The sequence below is a fragment of the Tenrec ecaudatus genome, chromosome 10 (genome assembly GCF_050624435.1).
Source record: "Tenrec ecaudatus isolate mTenEca1 chromosome 10, mTenEca1.hap1, whole genome shotgun sequence".
Taxonomy (NCBI): domain Eukaryota; kingdom Metazoa; phylum Chordata; class Mammalia; order Afrosoricida; family Tenrecidae; genus Tenrec; species Tenrec ecaudatus.
Genome location: NC_134539.1, coordinates 15,379,350 through 15,393,022, shown reverse-complemented (window position 1 = coordinate 15,393,022; position 13,673 = coordinate 15,379,350). Strand labels below are relative to the sequence as shown.

The following is a 13,673-nucleotide window of genomic DNA, read 5'->3' as shown; positions in this document are numbered from 1 at the left end:
TAGGGCAAGATATGGCAAAATAATAATTTCTAAATTATCGAGGGCTCATGAGGGAGGGGGAAACGGGGAGGGAGGGGAAAAAGAGGACTTGATGCAAAGGGCTTAAGTGGAGAGCAAATGCTTTGAAAATGATGAGGGCAAAGAATGTACAGATGTGCTTTATACAATTGATGTATGTATATGTATGGATTGTGATAAGAGTTGTATGAGCCTCTAATAAAATGTTACAAAATTAAAATTAAAAAAAAAAAGAGCGAGAGACTAAACCACTGCCTGGTACAGGCACCAGGGAAAGTCCTAGTGACAGTGTTGGGCTTCTAACCAGAAAGTCAGCAGTTCAAAACCACCAGTTGATCCTTAGGAGAAAGACTCAGCTTTCTCCTTCCATGAAGATTTACAGTCTGAGAAACCCACAGAGACACGTCCACTCTGACTGATGGGTGGCAAAGGGTCAGAATTGATCTGATGACCGAGCTTGGTTTTTCAGTGTTTGATTGTGCACCACCCTCACCGCTGTGGTTGCGTTTAAATCCACTGTTGCAGCCATTGTGGCCATTCATCTCTTTGCCAGCCTTCCTCTCTTCCACCATTCTTCTACTTTACAAAGCCTGCTCTCACCTGGGAACTGGTCTCCCCTGAGAACTTGTGCACGTACATGAGATGAAAGTCTCCATCCTCCCTCCGAAGAGCCTTCTGGCTGACTTCTCCCTAGTTGGTCAGAGCAAAAGACGGAAACGCCAGGCTGAAGATTGAACACAAAAGCACTCTCACCCCAGTGAGGTGAGAGTCAGAAAATGCTGAGGCTAGGGCCACACTTCCCTCCGGGTTTCTAGGAATGAGCGCATTGAGCCCCAGCGCACAGTACTGCACTGCTAGCTCCCCCTCCCCAGGGACTGGGAGAGGCTGGATCAAGACAGGACTGGACAAGAGTGTGGGAGCAGCCAGGGCTCTGCTACTCTGGAGAGCAGTGGGTTAACTCTTGTTTTCACATGCTCCTGGCATAGATGTGCCAAAGTGGCCTAGAACCAACACCACCCCCAAGCTAAATGGACCAAAAGAAATGCCTGTCACAAGTGGATGAGAGGCGTTGACCCTTCCGTTTCCATGTCTCAGCCCCCCACCCCCTCCTAACTGTTATAGACCTCTTTGCTGTGGTATTTAGCTTTCTGGTGAGCATGTGTCGGCTCAGTCAGTGACCACGGGTTGTGGGGGAGCTACTCCTCTGAGGAGCTTGATGTTCCCCCGAGCGCGCACCTGAGATACAGTGGTCGGCTGCAGTTGCTCTGTGCACTTTTCTGTTCTTCATGTTAAGGCAGCCCCACAGGCCTGACTTCCTGAGTCCAGACGTCCTCTGTATGACTTGAGGCCGGCACATCACCAGAGTGAGAATGATTTGGGCGTCTAGTGGGTCCACCTGGCAGCCCACCAGGTATTCTCTTTGGATGAGTCACGTATCTCACTGCCATTAAGTCAATGCTGACCCACAGTGACACCCCCCCCCCCTGCGTGTTTCTGAGGCGGTAGCTCTTAACAGGAGTAGAAAATCCAGTCTTTTTCCAGATGAGCTGCTGCTGGTTTTGAACTGCCAGACCATGTGTTTGCATAGTCCAACGCTTAACCGCTACACCACCGGAGGGCCATGTTTGGATGGGTCTGAAGGCAAAAGGCAAATGTAGCACACTTGGAGAGATTCCCTGGGATAAGACAAACTCCTCTGTCTAGGAGAACTTGCACGCTGTTTTGAGAGTATACAAATGATTTCAGGGGTGGGGGCTCTGAAGAGTCTGACAATTTTAGAGCCATTTTTAGAAAGTAATGTAGGCCTGCCTTATCACTTAAATAATACAACACTTGGTGGTTTGTGGTTTTGCTCATTTGGTAGTCACCAGACATTTCATAAAGTGAAGTTTTGCTTTAGAGAATTTTCCAGGGCCCCCGTCCACAAGTCCCATAAATGCTTATTGATTTGTGTCCCTTGTTCTATGTTGTGCATCCTTGTCCCTCTGCATCTGGTGTTTCCTCTTCTCTTCTGCCCAGAGGATTCTGGTCTGTTCATGTCTTGAAAAACAGCAGCTTCCATGATTGCCAAAGAATCAGAGAGTGGGCTTTCCAAAGCCCTTGGGCTGTTTTATGTTTGGGAACTCTGGGCAGCCGCTGGGAGAAATGGAGGGACTCTTCAGTCCATCAAGTGATATTCCAGGAAGCTTTGCTTTGCAGCTCTTGTGAGAACCCCAAAGCTAATCCCACCTGCCTTGAACTTAGCTATGTGGCGTCTTGTGATTGAAAGACGTGTAAATAGTCTTAAGAGAATGATGCCTTCTCTTAGCAGTCTGTGCTCTTGTAGGGTTCGCTGCCTTCTTAATTAGGATTCCATCACTCCGCAGCGTCAAAATGTTTTCCAAAGGAACAGATCTCTAGAGCAGCGTTTACTACAAAACATTGTGAAACTGTCTTGCAATAAAGAGATCTGCTTTGCAGGAAAATATCCAGGAATTAGCCGGTGCTGTCTGTCAAGTGGACACGTCTGCATAAAATGTCACTTCTCTCTCCTCTTCAGCACCTTTTGTTTTGTGGGAACAGGAGGTCAGTGGGAACCCTAGAAAACACCTTTTGTATCTCAGTGTCTTAACGAATACTTTGCACCTTGAATGTCGGGGCTGGGAGAGAACACACATACAAGAAAGTTTTTACTTCCAATCTCATTCACCTAAAATGAGAGCGGTCTCATGGGCACACCTTGTAGACATAGAAACCAGGCTGAAATGTGGACAAACGTTATCAGAAACGTTCACACGAAACTTGGAGGAGATTTTCTCCAACCACCTGGTTCTACTCCACGGGTCCCTGCTAAATTAAAAGCTACGTAATTGTGGTCTTGTGTGTTGTGTTTGGGATTACTGTAATTTTTCCTCCTGTCAAATGTATCCAGCACAAGAGGGCAAATTAGTTGGGGGCTTGGAAATATTTTTTCACTCTTGGATTTATATGTAAACAATGCTTTTCCTTTGAGTTTTGGGTGGGGGATCAAAATGATTCTCTGAGTACTGGAGCTCTTGGGATTTGTAGATAGTCTGTATTGTCTGGTCCATATCTCTTTAAGTCAGTGTTATGACAGCAGCTACCTGGGTGGTCTCTCAACTTCTAGGCACTCTGCGCATTTGATTGGCTCACCAAGTTGTTCCATACATACTCTGGTTGAGTTTTAAAAATCTCCAATTCCAGTGTCACTTTATTCCAGAAGCTTCCCTCCTACCTGTGGTTTAACATCGGAACCCAGCCATCTTATTTCCAGGGCTCTCCACAGACTGGCTTATTGACTTTGCTATTCCAACCAGCCAGTATGCACTGTTTGCTGATCGAGGTCTCCCCAAGGCTCTCTTCCTGCCTTTGCTCATGTCATCTCCCATTTCCTTCCTCCCCATCCTGCCCATGCTGGAGCCCCAGACACCCTCTCCCTTCTCTGAATACATGGAGGGCTTGCCATCTAGCCCCCCTCTCTTTGGAATCCCTGGGCGGTGAAAATGGGTAGTGCTACTTAGCTGCTAACTGAGAGGCTGAAGTTTCAAGTCCACCCAGAGGTACCTTGGAAGGGAGGTCTGGAAATGCACTTAAAAAAAAGAAAACACCAGACACTGACGTAATTGTAGTTTGATGCACAGTCACCAGGAGTTAAAGCTGAGGCAATAGTAATTGTGTTTTTGCTTTTGTGTCAATTGGCTATATCTTTTGGCAGCTGCTCCTCTGTAGCCTACTCACTGCCATCGAGTTGATTCCAACCTGATAGGGCAGAGCTGCTCCACACAGTGGGACTATTCCATAGACTAGCGCTGCTCCACAGGGTTTTGTGGAACTGTCAACCTCCCTGGAAACAGGCAGCCTCACCATCCTCGCACAGAGTGGCTGATGGGTTTGAATTACCAGCCCAAAGCTTTGGCCACCACGATACCAGGATTTCTTAATCATAGCTAACTGTACATCACTGTCTGACTTGTCTAGTATTTACGTATTGCCTCAAGAACATTGTTAACTCTCTTAGGTAGGGCTTAGCTGATAGTGCATTTCTTGGTAACATCCAACACCTAACGTAAAGGTCAGTACACACTGTGTACAACAGAGATATTTTAGGAGATTGACATACCCATCCTTGAGATGGGAATTTATGTCTCACTCACTCACGGCCACCAAGTGGGTTCTGATCCAGAGGGATCCTGAGGACAAAGTAGAACTGCCACTGTGGGTTTCTGAGGCTGTAAATCTTTACGAAAGTAGAAAGCCTCATTTTTCCTCTGAGGAGAAGCTGGTAGATTTAAACCAGTGACCTTGTGGTTAGCAATCCAAGGTATAAGCTGTATGCCGCCAGGGCTCCTTGAGGGGAGTTTATATAAATACATCATTATTGGAAGAAGTACAGCCAGTTGGCAAGACTTCATCCTATGTACTTTGGACATGCTGTCAGGAGAGACCGGTCCCTGGTGAAAGACACTGTGCTTGGTAAGGCGAAGGGTGAGCGACAGAGAAGCGTGGGAACAACGGGAGGATGGCGCAGGAGCAGGCAGGGGTTCCTGTGCTGTGCGGAGGGTTTGCTGGGAGTGGGAGCCGACTCAAGAGCATCGAGTAGCGTCACAGTCACGTAGCTTCAACTTAATGTTTTTTGTTTTTGTGAAGGTGGTGTAATTGTTCTAAGAAGACCAATTGATGTCGAAAGTTTAACCAGGGATCTGGAAATCTTGCTCTGTCCAACACACCTGCATGTAGCTAAGAGTAGCCTTTGATGGAGCTTTTGGTGGTGCCCAGTGCTAAGCCCTCTGTGACTGAGAAGCTGGTGGTCTGAGCCCACCAGGGGGAAGGCTTGGCGAGCTACTTCCTAAAAGTCAGGGCCAGGAAATCCCTTCTGGAGCCAGTTCTACTCTGGTACCCGGGGGCCACCATGTGTTGGGATCGACTAGACAGCAAGTAGTTTGGTTTGTTTGTTACCTTGGGAACAATGGTGGCTTCGTGGGTTACTCATTGTGCTGTTAACGCCGCAGGAAAAAACTGACGCGCCTTCCACTCTCGCGAGGCGGACACCTGTGACGCCCACAGGGCTGAGCTCCTCCCTCCCACAGGGCCTCTGTGAGTCAGGACCCCCCTGACGGCAGTGGGGTTCAGTTGGCATTGGTTTAAATACTAGGACAGGTAGGACTTTGGGGAGTGGACGCACATGCCACTAACGGAGGAGTGAATGAGCGAGGTGTTCCCAACGCAGCCCTCGAAGGTTCAGTTCTAACTTTTCTTGCCTTCGACTTGGCCCTTCTTGCTCCAGCTAAAAATGCCCCACGTCCCCTGCCACCCAGCTCAGGAGGCTGCCCTGTGAGCCAGACCATGGGAAACGGCCAGGAGGAGACCATCTCAGGGGGGTCCTGCTAGTCTTAGGATTTTGTGTTTCTGAGGCTGCCTTGCTCCCCATTTTAGCAGGGACGGGTGGTGGGGATACGTGTATGCCGTCCGAAGTGTTACATTCCCACCTCAACCATGAACTTGGTCAGAGGCTAGGGAAAGAAACGGGCTCTCTTTCCCATAAGTTCCCTTTAGAAGGGGACCGATCGGCTGAGCATTACCTAATCAGCAAAAAGCTTTTTGTAGACCAGGGAGCCGGAGCCGGTGGAGACAGCTGTCTTTAGAAGCCCGCCATTTGAAGGGATCCATGAGCAGCATGAAGGGCCGGCCAGTCATCATTCCTAAGTGCCTGTCTCAATGGCTGAAGCTTTTTCTTTGACACTATTAAGATTTCCAGATTGCGAGACTCATTTCTTCCTACGGAGGGAAGGGGCAGGTCAGAAGCAAAAAAAAAAAAAAATCTTGGATCTCATCTGTGAACCCCCATCCCCTCCGACCCCCAACCCCTTATTTTTTTCATCCCTTGCATAATGCAGCTTACTTTTTTTTTTTTTTTTTGGTTACAGTGTTTGCATTTAAACGGAATCACCATTGTCCAGGAGCAAATGTGGTCTTTTAATATTATTTGGGAGAACAGCGGGACCCAGCACAATAGCTCGCTCAGGCTACTGCTGTCTCGCGGTAGACATGTTAATTAATATATTTCTCTGACACCTAGGTGATTGAAATAGCAATTAAAGAGTAATTAAAATGTTTACTTCTTGTAGGAATGTCAACTAAGATGTGGAATATAGCAATTACCTATGACGGGTTCGAAGAAGATGATGAGCTCTTTGAAGTAATTCTCAACTCCCCCGTGAATGCCATTCTTGGCACCAGGACAAAAGCTGCAGTGAAAATTTTGGACTCAAAAGGAGGTATTCTTTGATGGCCATCTAGGAATCAGGAGCCTGCCTGGCGCGGTGGCTGCTTGCTCTCGGCAGCCCCTGCGCTTGATAATGCCTTCCACCCCCAGTGCTGCAGTTCTTGTCAGAAAGCCTTCTCCGTCCTGACGGAGCCTCTTTTATGTTGCCTTCTGCCTCATGTGGCTTTCCTCCTGCTAAGAGTGCGCTCTCTCGAGAAAGAGAAAAAGCAACAAGTCAGCCGCTGTTGGCGTTTTGTTTCCCTCTCCCCCACCCCCCTTCCCATTTGTTGTTCCCACCGAGGGGGCAAACAGTGTTGATGAGAATCCAGCGACAATTACCCCCCACCCCCTCCCGTGAGAAGGGCTGTCATTATTTCCCTTCATTGACAGAGGGGCCTCGCTGCCCCACACCCAAGCCCCTCTGGCAGTGTGACCGGGAACATTCTCAGAGAGGCAGGGATTGGAGACAAGTAGACGGAAAGATGCAGCTGGCTGGGGAGCCAGGAGCCGGTGGAGAAGAGTAATGAATGACTTTGGCCTGCAGAGCCAAGCAGGTCCTGCCCGGTCCTATGGTGCGGAACAGCCCTGCGAACCAAGCAAGATAAAGACCAGCCCAGGCCCTGGCCTCTGGTCTCGTTTCCCCCAAGACCAAAAGCCTCTCGGTATTCATCTATTGCGCGTTGGACACGCGGTCCTGGTAGCCCCATCTTCACACCTGCCGTGGCCCGCGTGGTCCCTATCTGCTCCTTACCTGGAGCCGACCGCCTCTTCTTCGCACCCTGTCCTAAAAGGGAACGCTCCCCTCTGTCCTTTATAAAACTCTGTTTCCGCATCCCTCCCCACCACTTTGCCTCACCAAATGAGCTTCTCCCCGTTCCGCCAAGAAATTTCTTCTCCCCGTTCCTCCAAGAAATTTCTGCTCACCCACAGTGCATGAAGTGCACGCTTCGGATGTGACTCGGGCACTACCTGAGGGGCCTCGAACCTCAGATCTGCCGGCTTACCTTCGCAGAGACCATAGCTAGGCTCCCCGCCCAGCAGGCCCATGAAGACTTGGGTCTTTGTTCTGCAATGGTCGGATGCTCCTTTTCAAAACCGGCCACTCAGGTTCGCTGACACCTTTAGGCAACTCCAGCGTCCACATCCGGGCGATCCGGGACAGGGCTGGGTGTTGGGTGCTGCTTGTGGTGTGCTCTTTGACCAGTGTACAGAACTGCCATGTTGAGGCCTTTCCCCCCAACGACACGGTGTCATGAGTATAGAATCACGAGAATTATTTTCATTTTTGGCTTGGGAAATCAATTTCATGACTTGATAATCACCCTGTAGATGGTGCAGAAGGGCACAGCCTGCCCGGAGGGAAGCGGATGGAGAGAACAGAGGCGTTCTGGCAAATGGCAACCAGGCAACATCTGGTGGGAACGCCATCCGTCTAAGTTTAATGACAGGCGGCTCCGGGGGCCGTGTCAACGTGATCACTTATCCGCTTGTGTGAACCGAACTGACCGTGTGCCATCTTATGTCTCCAGGACAGTGCCATCGTTCACACTCCTCAACCCAAAACAAGCACAGCCCGTGGGACAGGGGGATAGGACGTCTGCCGCCCCCAGGGGCCTCCTCACCCACCACGTTTGGTTCCTTCCATCCTGAAAGAAGACCCCGTCCACCTTCCAAGAGGCTAGAGGTCCCCAGAGGAGACACTCCACAGAGCTTTGATACTACAGTGCTTTCTCGAACGAGCCTCAGGCCCCGTGGGAATGGCAGAATCGTAAGCATGGGGGCCCAAGGAGGGCACTGGGTGGGGTCACTCGTGCTGTTTCAGCCCCCCTGCCCCCACCTTGGGCCTCTCCCACACCAGACCACGCAGAAGCCTTAGTCACATTTATTAGCCATCTTAATCAGAGAGAAATGTGGGATAAAGGTAATTGTAAATTGCTTTCTTGTGATGTTTCTTGGAGGATATGCAACAAAATTGTTTTGTAAAATCTTTCTGCATCAAACAGCTACATTATTAGTAACTGAGAGGAAGCCCCCCCTTTTATTTCTTTTCAAATGATTACTACCACATTCTCCAAATATTTGTTGATCGAGAGTCACAAATACTAATTACCACACGACCATAGTATAACACCAGACATTCTGACAAAAGCAGCTACTATGAAACGACTGTTGTAACACAGAAGCAATTGCACATTCATAGTCCGGGCAGATAAGCCCTGCGGTTGGAAGCATCTTTGTAACAGAGTCTCAATGGCAGCTCTGTCCGGAGTTCATTGGAAGGCTCAGAAAGTAAATTAGCAGAGTTTTAGTGATCCTTTTAGATACAGGAATATGTGTAAGCTGTGTTTACCAAAAGAGTTCTTATGATTCACAACAGGGCTGTTTTTGTTAAAATGATACATTTCTGCTGAAACTCTACAAACTAGTTTTAGCCATTTTGAGGTCACCCCTTGTGATGGTGTCAGCCAGTGAAATGAGGACTCCTGACTGCTCCCCACTGGGAATGCTTCCCTGGGGGCCTCCTGGAAGTGGCTATGTTTGGTGCCCGTTAAAATAATCCAAAGATAAGTTCTCTGAAGCACCGATGAAGCAGATTTGAACCTCAGAGTGAGGGGGGGCCCTGCCTCCTTTACAGTCTCGCAGTGCCTCTTCTGTACACAGAGCGGGGCCAGCGATCCTTCCACATGGGTGTGAAACGCATGGCAATGGCCTTGTTCACAGACCATTCTAACCACGCACAGGCTCATGAGTGTGTGTGTGTGTGTGTGTGTGTGACTGTAAGTGTTCCCCTGGGGACATGAATGTGTATGTGGGGGTATACATCTATGAATGTGGGTGTGAATGGATATGTGTGCTTTTGTGTGTATGTGTGCATGCATGTGTTTTATTGGGCCTTGGGGTACTATAAATGCAAGGCTGTCTAGTCTGAATGAGCCCACAGGATTCTCAAAGCTGTAATCTCTCTGGTAGCAGATTGCCACAGCTTTCTCCCATGAAGCGGCTGGTGGGTTTAAATGGTTCACATTTCAGTTAGCAGCTGAGGTTCTTAACCACTGAGCCACCATGGAGCTGCTCTGTGTATTTGATGGTTATCAAACAACGAAGAATGTCTCATCTCCCTAACCAGGTTAAGTTCTCGACTACTAAATTCAAGGGTGATGGAATGACCACCCCCGCAGCTGCTTTTTGAACCAGTCCTTCCTCAGGAGAAAGACACAGGAATCTGCCTTCATAAGGATTCACAGCCTTGACCCCCATGGGGGCAGTTCTACCCTGTCTTAAGGGGTCACTATAAGTTGCAATCAACTTGCTTGCAACATGTTTAGGGTTTTTTTGGGGGAGGGTGATTAATGCAGAAACCAGCATTATTACATTGTGATCAGATCTAGTAATTTGTGAAACTTCAATGATCTAGACACAGAGAATCTGAATAAAAATGTCTTTAAAATGTTCAGATATTAGCAAGACTTCACTGAACCGCTTTAACCCACTGGTAATTATTATTCAACCCAATTCCGTCGCATCGCTGAGCGACACCCTGATCACATTTTGTTTTCTGTTGACTTTAGGTTCATCCCTCCTCTGTTTTTAGAAATGGAACAGACATCATCTATCGTGTAAGCCACGTGGAGGGGGTTCCTAATTTCCTTGACTCTATGAATGCAGAGTATTTACAGAGATAATTTCATCTCTTTTAGACTGGGCTAGTCCTCCTAAACAGTGCTTCTCATTAAGGCCGCCACCCTTTCATACAGTTCCTCATGTTGTGGTGACTCTCCCAACCATAAAATTCTTTTCGCTACTACTTCATAACTGTAGTTTTGCTACTGTTATGAATTGCGCAACACCCGTGAAAGGTTGCTTGATTCCCCCAAAGGGGTCGCGACCCACAGCTTGAGAACCGCTGTCCTTAAAACTTTTCAGAGGATTGAGAGCTCAGGAAAAAAACCAAAAAGTTCACAATTTTAGAAATTGCTCGTATTTAGAACAATTTTTGTGTTTGTTTGCTATCTTGGTGTCTGCCTTTCCTCATTGTTGTCTGTTGACTTCCGCAAGTATCATGGGAACGTGGCCCTGAAGCTGGGGAACGGCAGCTCCCCCACTCCCCAGGGCAAAGCTTCCATCTCCAGCCAGCCACAAAAAACCCTCAGAGCGGCCCAACGGCCTCAAGCCGATAAGGTGGAATCCACAACGGACTCACACTCCGCCAGACAGGTATGGAAATCTTTCGACTTCCTACTCACCTGCCACAAGCCGTTTGCTGGGCCCTAAACACACAGTCATCTCCAAGCGCTGGGGCCGTTTACTCAACATACATCCTGCCCAACAAGCGAGATTCGGGCAAGATGGTGTGGGAGCCACTTACAGTTGAGACGCGCCTTGCTTAATGGCCCTTCTCTCTCATAGGACCGTTTGCCCTCCTTCCCCAAGAACTGCACTCTGGAATTAAAGGGGCTCTTCTATCTGGACCAACGCCTTCAAAAGCCGTATCAGTGCAATGGGACTGCCTGGACCGCCTGGAGCCCCCAAACCAAGGTGGGACCCCGGCCGAGAGCCACATACCATTCCCAGAAGTGTGCACTGTGATAAGCTCATAGAAAGAGAACAGGCAACCTCGCCCATCACTGTCAGCTCAGGCTGCCTCTACTGTTTCACACCTAAAAGAACTGTTTAAAAGTCATAAAACTTCTTGGTTTACCCAATACAGATTAAGAAGATGTTTACTCAGTGGTTTCAATCAATACAGTTAAAGACGGTTAAGTCAGTGAAATCAATACAGTTTAAGAAGGTGTTTGCTTATTTTTGTTGGTGTTGAGGCTATGCATAATACCCACCAATGTCACACTGTCTACATATCCAATTTAAAGGCAGTGATTACAGTCTTCGAGTTGCACAACCATTCTTACCCCCCTTTTCTGAATTGTCCACCTCCCCCCACCTGCCCCATCCTCCCCAAGCACAGACATGCTTCCCCTCCTCCCTTCTGACCTGATCTTCCCGGTGGGGATCCCATATAGATTTCCGTAAAAGAACACAGCGGCCCGGACAAGCATTCGTTGGCATGTTGGCCGACGGTTGTGCGGGTTAAAGAAGACTCCAGGGGATAGTTTTGGGTTCGAGGCGTAATGATTATTTTGGGGCAATAATCTGGAGGTCCATTCAGCCTCCGTGGATCCAGAAAGTCTGGAGCTGGCAAGAATTTCAAATTTTGTTCTATATCCCTCCCTCTTCGCTTAATTTTTTTTAAGTACTATAACAGCAGTATGTAAAATCGAAGCATTGTGTTCTGTATTTGAAGCCATTGGATGTGTCAAGGTGGAGAATTGGGAGTAAGTCTGACACCATTTCTGGTGGCCAACATGACCCTCTTCAAGGCAAGAAAATGATAAGCCTCCTTAGGCTGAGAGCAGAGTAGGGATTGTGAAGGCTGTTGTGATGTGGACCTGGACACTGTTTTTCAGGAGGCGGAAGATAAATCCTGCCCAGCAGGGTGGCGCCTTCACTTAGGCTACTGCCATTTGTTGGTCACGGAGCAGAAACGCACGTGGACTGCAGCTGCCCAGGCCTGCACAGAACAGTAAGAAACCCTAGTTCACATTCGATTGGTGCTTCTTCTCAGTTTTATTTATCTGTGTGTAAAAACGTTGTCACCTATTTTGCTTTCGGTTCTACAATTTCTCTCTTTTCTCATGGAACTGTCGAGGGACCTCGTTCATTCAACAAGCCTGGCGGGCGGACCTTGTGTGTGTCAAGCAGAAAGGTACATGGAGTTAAGATGGACTTGAACCTGACCTGGTTCATGGATCCTGACTTGGCGTCATATCTCTTAAAGCTGTGTCCTGGACACAATTCCAATGTTCTGTCTCACCATCTCAGTGTTTTGGAGACAGTCAGAAGGCATTTTCTTTAGGTCCACAGGCTTGCAGGTCCTGAGAACTTTTTTATGAGATAGGGATTCCTATCCAGTGATTTGAAAATGCATGGTAATGATAGGTCTTTGTTTATTTTTAAAATACTTGTATTGGGGGCTTTTACATCTCTTATCACCATCCACACATTTGCACATATGCTGCCATCATCATTTTCAAAGCATTCTCTTCCCACTTGAGCCCCTGATATCAGCTCCCCATTTCTTTACCCTCCCTCCCTCCCTCCTCCGCCTGCCCTCCCTCACGAACTCTTGATAAGTTACAGATTATTTTTTCCACATCTTACATTGTCCTCCGTTGCCCCTCCCCCACTTTCTGGATTCCCTGTGTTGCGGGCTCTTATCTGTAGCAGTGTGCATGCTCCGGTCTAATCCGATTTGCAAGGTAGAATTGAGGACATGATAGGTCTTTCAGCATCAGGATTATGTCATTGGAAGAGGCACTGATCATTATGGAGCTAGACAAGGTGGACCACATGGCCCTGGGTGCTAGAAGCCTCACTGAAGGATGACCTGCGGTCAGATAGTGGCGACAGTGTCGCGAGGCCATAAGGACTTTACGCTTGGGGGCAGTACACTTGGATCAAGGTGCTCTGTGGTTGCAAGTGGAGACTTGAGCCATCCCTGGCAAATATCAGTCGTTTTCGGAAATGCGAATGGTTATGCTCACCTGAAGTTCCCACTAGTAAATGAAAGGGCAAGCCTCGGATTTTAGAAAAGTTAGTCTTGATGCGTGTATTTCATAAAAATCATAGATCCAGAAAAGGCAAGCTCTTACGAAAAGGCAAGCAAGCCAGTACCACTGGCAAATGACATGGACCCGTTACAGTGGGTTAAAAAGTACATGAGAAGTTACTCAAAGCCATTGGACTTGAGGAAAGCATGTGCTACAATCTCAGAGAGCATTTTACATCCACTGACAGCTCAGTGCTTGACCGCCGCACCACCAGGCCTCCTTTGCTTGCTTGCTTTTTGTTGTTGCTTTTTAATCAATCATTTTACTGGGGGCTCTTGCAGCTCTTACCACAATCCATACGTCAGTTGTATCAAGCACATTGGTACATATGTCACCATCATCATTTTCTTCTCAAACCCTTGCCATCAGCTCCCCTTTTTTCCCTCCCTCCCCCACCTTCTCTCCTTCGTAAACCCTTGATAAATTTAAATTATTATTATTTTCATATGTTACACCATCTGCTGTCTCCCTTCACCCATGTTTCTGTTGTTCGTTCCCTCGTAGGGGGTGGGTGTAAATGTCCATCATTGAGATCAGTTCTCCCCTGCTCCCACTACTTTCCCCCTACCCTCATGGTGTGGCTACCCCCTTACTGTTCCTGGGGGATTATCTGTATTGGATTCCATGTCTTGGGAGATCTTATCTGTACCAGTGTGCATGCTCTCATCTAGACGGATTTGTACGGTAGAACTGGGGTCATGATAGTGGGGGGGGGGAGGCATTAAAGA

The 13,673-nt window shown here is 48.1% G+C and overlaps 1 protein-coding gene across 1 annotated transcript in view; it reads left to right on the top strand.

The window, feature by feature from the left end:
• Positions 1–13,673, top strand: part of FREM1 (FRAS1 related extracellular matrix 1) — a 149,274-nt gene that overhangs the window by 121,680 nt on the left and 13,921 nt on the right. The window contains exons 29-34 of the mRNA XM_075558865.1: positions 6,144–6,293; positions 7,810–8,048; positions 9,850–9,897; positions 10,337–10,495; positions 10,688–10,816; positions 11,743–11,858. Of these exons, the coding sequence (XP_075414980.1) occupies positions 6,144–6,293; positions 7,810–8,048; positions 9,850–9,897; positions 10,337–10,495; positions 10,688–10,816; positions 11,743–11,858 (841 nt within the window). The remainder of the gene's footprint in view (positions 1–6,143; positions 6,294–7,809; positions 8,049–9,849; positions 9,898–10,336; positions 10,496–10,687; positions 10,817–11,742; positions 11,859–13,673) is intronic.